The sequence below is a fragment of the Mandrillus leucophaeus genome, unplaced genomic scaffold, assembly GCF_000951045.1.
Source record: "Mandrillus leucophaeus isolate KB7577 unplaced genomic scaffold, Mleu.le_1.0 Scaffold235, whole genome shotgun sequence".
In the NCBI taxonomy this organism is placed as follows: Eukaryota; Metazoa; Chordata; class Mammalia; order Primates; family Cercopithecidae; genus Mandrillus; species Mandrillus leucophaeus.
This window is the reverse complement of record NW_012102421.1, coordinates 169,279-180,538: the sequence shown is the minus strand read 5'-3', so window position 1 is coordinate 180,538 and position 11,260 is coordinate 169,279. Positions and strand designations below refer to the sequence as shown.

Sequence of the window (11,260 nt, the reverse complement as noted above, 5' to 3'; positions counted from 1 at the left end):
GTGTCCTCTTTTATTTCACTGAGCAGTGGTTTGTAGTTCTCCTTGAAGAAGTCCTTTATATCCCTTGTAAGTTGGATTCCTAGGTATTTTATTCTCTTTGAAGCAATTGTGAATGGAAGTTCATTCATTATTTGGCTCTCTTTTTGTCTGTTACTAGTGTATAAGAATGCTTCTGATTTTTGCACATTAATTTTGTGTCCAGAGACTTTGCTGAAGTTGCTTATCAGCTTAAGGAGATTTTTGGCTGAGATGATGGGGTTTTCTAAATATACAATCATGTGATCTGCAAACAGGGACAATTTGACTTCTTCCTTTCCTAACTGAATACCCTTTATTTCTTTCTCTTGCCTAATTGTCCTAGCCACAACTTCCAACACTATGTTGAATAGAAGTGGGGAGGGAGGACATCCCTGTCTTGTGCCAGTTTTCAAAGGGAATGCTTCCAGTTTTTGCCCATTCAGTATGATATTGGCTGTGGGTTTGTCACAAATAGCTCTTATTATTTTGAGATACGTTCCATCAGTACAGAATTTATTGAGAGTTTTTAGCATGAAGAAACTTAGAATTTTGTCTAAGGCCTTATCTGCATCTATCAAGATAATCCTGTGGTTTTTTTCTATGGTTCTGTTTATATGCTGAATTACGTTTATTGATTTGTGTAGGCTGAACCAGCCTTGCATCCCAGGGATGAAGCCCACTTGATCATGGTGGATAAGCTTTTTGATGTACTACTGGATTTGGTTTGCAAGTATTTTATTGAGGATTTTTGCATCAATGTTCATCAGGGATATTGGTCTAAAATTCTCTTTTTTTGTTGTGTCTCTGCCAGGCTTTGGTATCAGGATGATACCGGCCTCATAAAATGAGTCAGGGAGGATTCCCTCTTTCTATTGATTGGAATAGTTTCAGAAGGAATGGTACCAGCTGTCAACATTAGACAGAGATTTTCAAGGATAGTTTCAGAGTCACAGGACTAAAAAATCGGTACTGCTGATTGTTTGGGGATGGAATCATGGGGGCAGAGGGAAATGATCTGTTTTTGCTTCAATTCGCCTCTAGGTGGGGGCCACGTGACTGGCTGAGCCATTAGTCATGGGTATGGATGAGGTCAGTGGGTTGCCAGAATGCAAAGAACGAGAAACATCTCAAAAGACCAATCTCAGGTTCTGAAATAGTGATGTTACCTATAGGAGCAATTAGTTACGAATTTTGTAAACTCTGGGCAAATGACATTTGAGCAGTACGGGATTATAGAAACTGTGCCTACATTTTAGCAGAATTCTCTGCCCTCCTATAATCTTACTCTCATGGTCTTTCACCAGTTTTACAAAGGCAATCCCTGAGCAAAATAAGGGTATTAGTGTTATGGAGGAACTATTTTCATTGTTTCTTCAGAGTTAAACCATAAACTAAATTCCTCCCATGGTTAGCCTGGCCTATGTCCAGGAATGAGTGAGGACAACCAGCCTGAGACTAGATGCCAGATGGAGTCAGCCATGCTAGTTTGCTGTCACTGTTGTAATCTTTGCACTGACTCACCAGGGTGTCAGAGGCTGGACAGGCTTGTAGTCTCCAAAGCCCATGGGCTGATTTCACGCCTTTCACTCGTGACTCCATCCTCAACCTACTATGGAACTCGTGTTCTCCAGTCACTTTCTAGAGACTTCTGGTTTCCTGTCAGGCATATAAAAAGCTTGTAATTTGTCACTTGATTAACAGTAAGTAAACAATTGAACAAACTCAAAAGTCGACAACTCGTTAAAATCCCTCAGAGACGGCCAGGCACACTGGCTCACGTCTGTAATCCCAACACTTTGGGAGGCCGAGGCGGGCGGATCACGAGGCCAGGAGATCGAGACTTTCCTGGCGAACACGGTGAAACCCCATCTCTACTAAAAATACAAACAAATGAGCTGGGCGTGCTGGTGGGTGCCTGTAGTCCCAGCTACACGCGAGGCTGAGGCAGGAGAATAGCGTGAACCTGGGAGGCAGAGCTTGCCGTGAGCCAAGATCGTGCCACTGCACTCCAGCCTGGGCAATAGAGTGAGACTCCATCTCAGAAAAAAGAAATGCTGTTAGAGAAATGAAGAATGCTTTTGATGCTTACTGGTATCATGCACACAGCTGAGGAAAGAATCCCTAGCTTGAGGATGTGTCAATAGAAACTTCCAAAAATGAAACAAGAAAGTCCTAAAAGAGTAGGGGAAAAAATGGAGCAATATATTCAACTTCATATTTATCACTTTGTATTGACAATAGCAATTTTTAAATTTTGTAGTTATGGGACAACTACCAAGGCTGTAACATTCACATAATGGGAATACTGCTGGGTTCGGGGACCTGTTGGAGATGGCCCGCAGGTGCTATCTGATGGTTTTCCTACCTGGGCCACATTCGATTGTTTCCCCATGATGATGTCATTTTCATAAGTTGGGATTCTTCGTGTGGGGGACATATGACCCAATGGCATCTCACTTAGACTCTTCCTAATTCACACAAACTTAAACTCTAGTTGCATTTCCTGAGGTTGAGAGAAAATGAAGACAGCACTTCACATACCTGTTTTGGGCTCCTCCCCATTTTTCCTAACTCTGCACAGAAATTAGAAACAGGGAGTTCTTTCTATATTTACTAACGTAACACACATCACTTCTTTTAATTCGGCATCATTCCTCCCTTTATGTAATTGACACACTGACCAGTTCTGTCCTTTTAACGGGATTATTTCTACTCAAGGACTTGTTAATTTCAAATCACCTTTGACATCTTTCTTTGAGCATAATGTGATTCTGCTGAATTCACCCCACACTTAAACCTTAATTGGGTATCAAGAGAAATACTACTACCAGCAATTCATCGTAGATATTTGGACCATCAGTAAACATTTCCACTTATGACAACATTTTAATGTTTCCCTCAATTTCTGTTTTGTTTTGTTTTCTTACTAGAGTCACATCATAACGTGAGGTCTAAAACCTGACAACTTTTTATGGGAAAATTACAATATTGCAAATTGAGCATCCAAATCCAGAAATCCAAAATCTGAAATGCACCAAAATCCAACACTTCTGACCACTGATGTGGTGCTAAAAAGAAGTGCCCACAGGAGCATTTTGGATTTAAAATTTTTCAGATTTGGGATGCTAACCCAGTACATCTACTGCAAATATTCCAAAATAAAAAAAGTTAGAACTCCAAAACACCTAGTTTTAAGCTTTCTGCAAAAGGAACACTTTATCTGTATGAACTATAGGTATGAAGATCTACAGGAGATCTCTAGAACCTCCTCATCCTGCATAACTGAAAGCTCACACCCACGGAACAATGCCCTATTCCCCTCACCCCAGCTCCTGGAAACTACTATTCTACTCTCTGATTTACTCTGGAATCCACTGAGATGAGGTACATAGAGTAGTCAAACTCACAGAATCAGAGAGTAGAATGTCTAATGAGAGAAAGTATCTGCAAGACTTCTTCCCAAATATTGGTCTAATAGCCACCAAACACAAGTGCTCCATGAGGATCAGACTTCCATCATCAGTTCATGCTTGCCCTTTCCACCAGTCAGTTCTGCATTTGCAAACATCCACATGTATTTCTAGAAAGATCCACATGGTCCTCACCTGCCCTCTACAGGGGGAAGGGAATATCATGGACACAGGACAGGGAACATGGTCTTGGTGCAAAGCTATCAGCTGTTGCCTGTCCCCTTCACTCTTTGTAGGTCATTCCTTGGACTCTGCTCTATCTTTAGAGGTCACTGGCTCAAGTCAGTCACTATGAGACAGCTGGGAAAACTGCCCCACCTTGTAGCTCCACTCCCTGATGACTAAATTGACCTCCAGGCTTGACTCTGGTCTCCCCTGTGTTATTTTTGCTGAAGTACCCAGTCCCAGGCCAGTGTTCCCTCTACCCAAAGGGTTTAAGGACAATGGGAAGTTCCATCATCCATCTCTAGAATGCCCTTGGAAAGGGAATCTGCAGAGAAAACATACCTTGAGAGCAAAGTAAGACTGAAACTAAGAAGATTCTAGCACTGCATGCTCCAAGTGAGGATCACAATGTGGGCCAGGCAGGGAGTTGGAGAAGGAGGGACGCAGAGGGGCACCAGGGGCTCTGATGCTGGATCCATGTTTTTCCATTACGCAATGCTGCTGTTCAATTCACACTTGAGAAAGTCTGTGCTTCTCCCACATACAGAAGACAGCCTCACAATCTCTGAGCCCTCAGATTGCTATGCATCTGTCTTGTAACACACACTCCTGCCATGGATTTTTAAGGACTTGGGTGGGCTGAAGTGGGAAATGCCATCTCTGATTGAAAAATGTCTTTGGAGGAATCAAAGGTGCCACACAGGGCAATCTTCTCTCTGTTATCTGCACAGTGGAGATTCCCAAGCCCTACATCTCCAGCAGCAACTTAAACCCCAGGGAGTGCACGGAGACTGTGATCTTATCCTGTGATCCTGACACTCAGGATGTAAGCTACCTGTGGTGGATAAATGGTCAGAACCTCCCTATCAGTAGCAAGTTGCAACTGTCTGAAAACAACAGGACCCTCAGTCTATTTGGTGTCACAAAGGATACTGCAGGACCCTATGAATGTGAAATGAAGAACCCAGGGAGTTCCAGCCGCAGTGACCCAGTCACCTTGAATCTCCTCTGTAAGTATCTTCTGTTCCTCTGTGAGCCAGGCTGCCATCCCAAATACACATGGCCAGAGGCCAGGCCTCCCAGTCCCTCACAGGTGCAAGTACAGAGACCCTTATCCCTGGATATTAAAGCTGGCCACGAGTCCTAACAGTAGGCTTAGGCTTGATCAACAATGAGAGAGTAGAGGCTGCTACTCTCATGGGAGACTCAGGGTCCACAGCTTATGATGGGAGAAGTAGGTGAATGTCTCAGGCTCCTGATCAGTGAACACAGCAGGGATTTGGCTGGGACTTCAGTGTTGTGACTTAGCTCACAGGGTCACTGTGGCCCTTCCATAGACCAGGATTTTCCCTTCCCTCTGACAACATCAGCTACGACTTCATTTTCTTTGCTCCAGATGGCCTGGACGCTCCCACCATTTCTTCTTCATACCCCTATTACCATCCAGGGGAAGTCCCCAAGCTCTCCTGCCTCACAGACTCTCACCCACTGGCAGAGCATTCTTGGCTGATTGATAGGAAGTTCCAGCAATCAGCACAAATGTTCTTTATCCTCCAAATCACTAAAACATATAGAGGGGTCTATGTCTGTTTCATGCATAACTCAGTCACTGGTGGAAAAATCTCATAATCAAGAGGATCATAGTCCCTGGTAAGTTGATTCCTGGAGCATTGGGAATATGTTTTCCAGAGAAGTCTATCTGGCTATCAGAGAAGAGCCACCTGCCCTCTGCAAAGGGAGAGGGAAAATCAAAAACCCAGGACAGGGAATATGTTTCTGCTCGAAAAGCACCAGCTTTTGCCTGTGCCCTTCACTCTTTCTAGATCATTCTTTAGACTATACAGTAACAATGAACAATATGAAAGGAAATTCAGGAAAGAATTTCCATTGTCATTAACATCAGAAGGAATAAAATATTTTGGAATAATTTTAACCAAAAAGGTCTAAGGTTTATACTCTGAAAACTACAAAACTTTACTGAATGAAATTAAAGACGACATCAATATGTGGGAAGACATTTCATTTTCATGGATTGGAAAAATCAATATTGTTAGGATGACAATACTACCCAAAGTGAGCTGCAGATTCAACGCAACCCCTACCAGAATCCCAGTAACATTTTTTTTGCAGAATTACAAAAATCTGTCCTAAATCTGACCTGACATGCTCTTACTGATGACTGCCACAACAGAGACACTGAGAAAAAGATGCAATCATGGAAAGGTGGAAAGTGTTGATGACATAGAAAATAGCAATCATTATTTCTCACATCCCAAAGCCTTCAAAAACATACAAGTGCAGCATGGTCAGTATGGAATTGACCAAGAACTAATCACCAAGCTGGAAACGTGGTGAGAAAAAAAAGGGCAAGAATGTATTTAGCCTATCACCACCCACTTTTGCTGACTAATCTGATGCTGAAAAGAAATGCTCACTGAAGCATTTTAGATTTTGAATCTTTCAGATTTGGGATGCTAAACCAGTAAGTATGTGACAAATATTTCGAATCAAAAAAATGTCAGAAATCCAAAACACTTTTTGTCCTAAGTCTTATGCATAAGAAACACTCAATCTGTGTGAACTATAGGCATCAAGCTATACAGCAGATCTCTAGAACCTCCACATCTGGCATAACTGAAACTGCACACACATGAACAACTTCTGATTCTCCCCACTCCCAGCTCCTGGCAACCAGCAGTCTCTACTCAGATTCACTCTGGAATCCACTTACATGATGTCCTTAGAGTAGTCAAACCCATGGAATCAGAGAGTAGAGTGTCCAATGAAAGAAAATATTTGCAAAACTTCTCCCCAAATTTGTCTCATATCCATCAAACATGTATGGTCCAGGAGGACCAGATTTCCAGCAGTTAATTCCCGTACTTTCCACCAGTCCATTCTGCATTTGCAAATGTCCACATGTATTTCTGGAAAGATCCATTTAGTCCTTACCTGCCCTCTGCAGAAGGAGAGGAAACTTAAAGAACCCAGAACAGGGAACATGGTTCTACTCCAAAATCACCAGCTCTTGCCTGTCCCCTTCACTCTTTCTACATCATTCCTTGCACTCTGCTCTATCTTTGGAGGTCACTGGCTCAAGTAAGTCATCATGAAACACCTGCAGAAAACTGCCCCACCTTGTGCCTCCATGGCCTGATGACTGAACTGACCTCCAGGCTTGACTCTGGTCTCCCCTGTTTTATTTCTGCTGAAACATCCAGTCCCAGGCCAGGCTGCTCAGTATCTTCAGGGTTTCAGGACAATTACTCATCTCTAGAATATCCTTGGAAATGGAAGTTGCAGAGAAATCACATCTAGGGGGGCAAAGTAGGATGGAATTTGGAAGGGGCCCAGCAGTTGCACATTCCAGGTAAGGAATCCAAGGTGAGCCAGCCAGTCAGTTCATTAGAGAGGGACTGGGAGGGGTACCAGGGGCTATGACTCCCACTGCCATGTCTGTCCGTGACCCAACACTGCTGCTCAATTCACACTTGAGAAAGTCTGTGCTTCCCTAAGACAGAGCAGACGGCCTCACAGTCTTTGAGCCCTTAGATCATCATGCATCTGTCTTGTGACACACGCACCAGTTACTGGTTTTCAAGGAATCGGGTGGGCTGAGGGGAGAGAGATGCCAACTCTGATTGAAGGATGCCTGTGGAGGAATCAAAGGTGCCACACAGGACAATCTTCTCTCTGTTATCCACACAGTCCCAGGCTAAAGCAACCCGGTGAAAACAGGATCCTCATTCTAGGCAATGGCACAAGAAATGACACAGGCCCCTATGAATGTGAAATATGGGGCCAAGTTGGTAGCACCCCCAGTGACCCAGTCACCCTGGATGTCCTTTGTATCTTTGATTCTTCTGTGGACCAGGTCACCCACTAAAATCCAAAGGAACACAGGCCAGGCATCTCAGTCTCTCTCAGGTCCAAGTACAGACACTTTTATTTCTGGACACCAGGGTTGGCCACGACTCCCTGCCCTGGGAAATTCTGGGTATGTACAGCCTTAAACAAAAATATAAGGGGAGGAGATGCTCTTGTCATGGGAGACTTGGAATCTACAGCCTGTGATGGGAGAAACAGGAGAATATCCCAGACTTTGGCCCAGTGAACACAGGAGCGGTTTGGCTGGGCCTTGAGGGTGTGTCTTGGCTCAGAGGGACAGTGTGTCCCTTTAAGAGACCAGGAACATCCCCTTCCTTCAGATGACATCACCTGTGACTTTATTCTCTTTACTCCAGATGGTCCACACATCCCCAGCATTTTCTCTCCATTCCCCTATTACCGTTCAGGAGAAAACCTCTACTTGTACTGCTTCGCGGACTCTAACCCACCGGCAGAGTATTCTTGGACGATTAATGGGAAGTTTCTGCAATCAGGACAAGACCTTTTTATCCGTGAAATTACTACAAATCATAGTGGAATCTATGGTTGCTCCGCTCGTAACTCAGCCACTGGCAGCTCAAGTTCCGCATTCAAGACGATCAAAGTCTCTGGTAAGTGGATCCTGCATCATTGGCAATAGGGTTTTAGGTGGAGTCTATCTGGCTTTCAGAGAAGAGTCAGGAAAACATTTTAATTCCCAGCCTGTGTCCCATTGGCAGAAGCAAATCCTAAATTCTCCTCCTGAACCCTCCCAATTTGTCTCCACGGACTCTCTTCTCCTTGTTTTCCTGTTTTCTCATGGCTGACTTTGCGTCCAGACTGAGAAATGTAGGGAGGGGGCTTTGTCAGTCCTGAGCCCTATGTGGTGGAAGCAGCTTCACAGAGGGACAAGGAGGAGAGTCCTCAAGGTCAAGTTGCTTCTTGCTGTCACCAACACATCCCTTTCTGCCACGTCTTTTTTTCCCCTACTGCATGAGCTACAAGGAGCATCCGAGGCTTTGAAACAAGCTCACATTTTTCCCCCAAATGAGAGTAGGAAAGCCCTTGGATGAGAGAGGAGCAGCTCAGACTGCTCCCTAATCTGCTCCGGGCTTCTCCGGTGACTGGCCCTGCCTGACTCCACCTGGTGTGGGACCAGCATGTGTGGAGAAAGAGCCCTGGTGGCCTGCCCTGAATTCGGCTAAATCGAACTGCCAGTTGATATGAAGGCTAGGCTGCAAGGAAATTAAAAGAAAGGGAGCCTCGGGGCAGACTCTTGAGCTGTGTCCTGGCTCTGAAGTCACCGGTTGTATGAGGCTGTGGGCACAGCACGTGGGACACAGCACAGAGGAGAGTGAGTGATGCACACTTGGAGACATAGGGAGATTCACCTCTGGGGCTCTGCATGGCAGGAAAGGGGCAATGCCAAAAAGTGTGTATTTATAGAGTGTAAGACTACCAGGACACTTTATATATATCCAATATAAGGCTTATCATTAACTATTTCTAAGTGTGCAATTTAGTGTTGTGTAACCATCACACTATCCATTTCCAGAACTTTTTCCTTTTACCATATTAAACCTCTGTACCCAATAAACAGTAACTCTCACGCCTTCTCACCCTAACCCTTAGCACCCACCATTCTACTTTCTGTCTCTATGTAACTGGCTATTCTATCTTTTATAAATGGAATTATAGAATAATTATCCTTTCATGTCTGGCTTAATTCAGTTAGCATAATGTCTTCAAGGTTCATCCACTTTGCACGATGTATTGGAATTTTATTCCTTGTTAAGGTTGAATAACATTTCGATGTAGAGATATACGTCATTTCCCTACCCACTTATCATTCAATGGAATTTTCCATTGTTTCAATTTTTGGCTATTGTATGTAATGCTTCGCTGAACATTAATGTGCAAATATTTGCTCAAATTTCTTTCAATTCTATAGGCAGTATGTCCAGAAGTGGAATTGCTGGGTCGAATGGTAATTTATTGTTTAAATTTTTGAGAAACAGCCACACCACTTTTTACAGTGGCTATAACATTTCCCATTCCCATCAGCAATGCACTAGAGCTCCAATTTTTACGTCTATTTGAAAACACTTGCTTTGTGTTGCTGTCATTGTTGTTATCAAAGCCATCCTAAAGTGTGTGAGGTGGTGTCACATTGTGGTTTTAATTTGCATATCTCTAAGTATTCGTGATGCTGAGGAGCTTTGCATAGGCTTATTGGATATTTGTATATCTTCCTTGGAGAAAACTCATTTTAATCCTTGGTTCATTTTGTAATTGTGTTTTTGGATGTTTGCTGTTGTTAACTTGTAGTTTTTTGTGTATTCTGGAAATTAATTTCTTACCACACTTATAATTTGCAAATATTTTTCTCGTTTCATGTGTTGCCTTCTGACTTTTTTGATAATGTTCTTCGATATGCAAAAGGTTTTCATTTTTATGAAGTCCAATTTATCCATTTTATTTGTTGCCTATGCTTTTGTTGTTACAACCAAGAAATCATTGTGAAATGCAATATCATGAAGTTTTTATCCTATATTTTCTTCTAAGAGTTGTATAGATTTTGCTCTTACATTTAGATCTTTGATCTATTGTGGGTTAATTTTTGTATATGATGTTAGGTACAGGTTCCACTCATTTTTGCCCTTGGATATCCAGCTTTTCCAATATCATTTGGTGAGCACTGTCCTTTCCCCCGTTGAACGATCTTGGCACACTCGATGTAAATCATTTGGACATGTATGCAAGTATTTCTTTCTGGAGTCTCTGTTCCATTTCATTAATTTCTATGTCCTCCTTTATGCCAGTACCACACTGTATTGGTTACTGGGGCTTTGTAGTAAATGCTGAAATCAGGAAGTGTGAGTCCTCCAGCTTCATTCTTCCTCTTCAAATTTGTTTGTCTATTTAGGGTCATGATTTTCAATATAAATTTTAGGACGGATTTTTCTTTTACTGCAAAAATGTCACTGAGATTCTTAGAGGAATTATATTGAATCTGCAGCTCACTTTGGGTTTCATTGTCCTCCTGACAACAGTGAGTCTTCTAATTCACGAAAATAAAATGTCTTTCATTTTATTGATGTCATCATTAAGCAATATTTTATGGATTTCAGGTATAATTATTTCACCTCTTTGGTTAAACTTATTCCTAAATATTTTATTCTTTTTGATATTAATACAAATTAAAATTTTTTTCTTAAATTCCCTTCGGATTGTCCATGGTTAGTGTATTGAAATATGAATGATGTTTGAATGTTGATTTTGTATTGTGGAACATTACTGAATTCATTCATCAATTCTTATAGGTTTCTTCCATCTTTAGGATTTTCTAGATATAAGTTCAAGTTATCTGCGAACAGAAATAATTTTACTCCTTTCTTCCAATTTGAATGTCTTTTTTAATATTCTTGCCTAATTTTTCCGACTACACCTTTCAATACTACATTGAATAGAAGTGTCCAAAGCAGCATCCTTGTCTTGTTCCTGTTCATACAGGGAAAGCTTTCAGTCTTTCTCCGTTGAGTATGATGTTAGCTTTGGGATTTTCACATATTACCTTTATGTTGAGGTGGTTTCCTTACATTCTTAGTTAGAATGTTTTTATTATGAAAAAATATTGAATTTCATCAAATGCTTTTATTGATTCAATCTTATTACTACTTATAGTTCTATTCATATTTTTGTGTTTTTCTAGGAATTTGTCTATTCCATCTAGGTTATAC

General features: G+C 42.0%; 2 protein-coding genes across 2 annotated transcripts in view; both read left to right on the top strand.

The window, feature by feature from the left end:
- Positions 1 to 5,282, top strand: part of LOC105541211 (pregnancy-specific beta-1-glycoprotein 2-like) — a 10,800-nt gene extending 5,518 nt beyond the window's left edge. The window contains exons 3-4 of the mRNA XM_011982141.1: positions 4,385 to 4,663; positions 5,050 to 5,282. Of these exons, the coding sequence (XP_011837531.1) occupies positions 4,385 to 4,663; positions 5,050 to 5,282 (512 nt within the window). The remainder of the gene's footprint in view (positions 1 to 4,384; positions 4,664 to 5,049) is intronic.
- Positions 1 to 11,260, top strand: part of LOC105541166 (putative pregnancy-specific beta-1-glycoprotein 7) — a 62,096-nt gene that overhangs the window by 45,816 nt on the left and 5,020 nt on the right. The window contains exon 6 of the mRNA XM_011982070.1: positions 8,137 to 8,152. Coding sequence (XP_011837460.1) covers positions 8,137 to 8,152 — 16 coding nt within the window. The remainder of the gene's footprint in view (positions 1 to 8,136; positions 8,153 to 11,260) is intronic.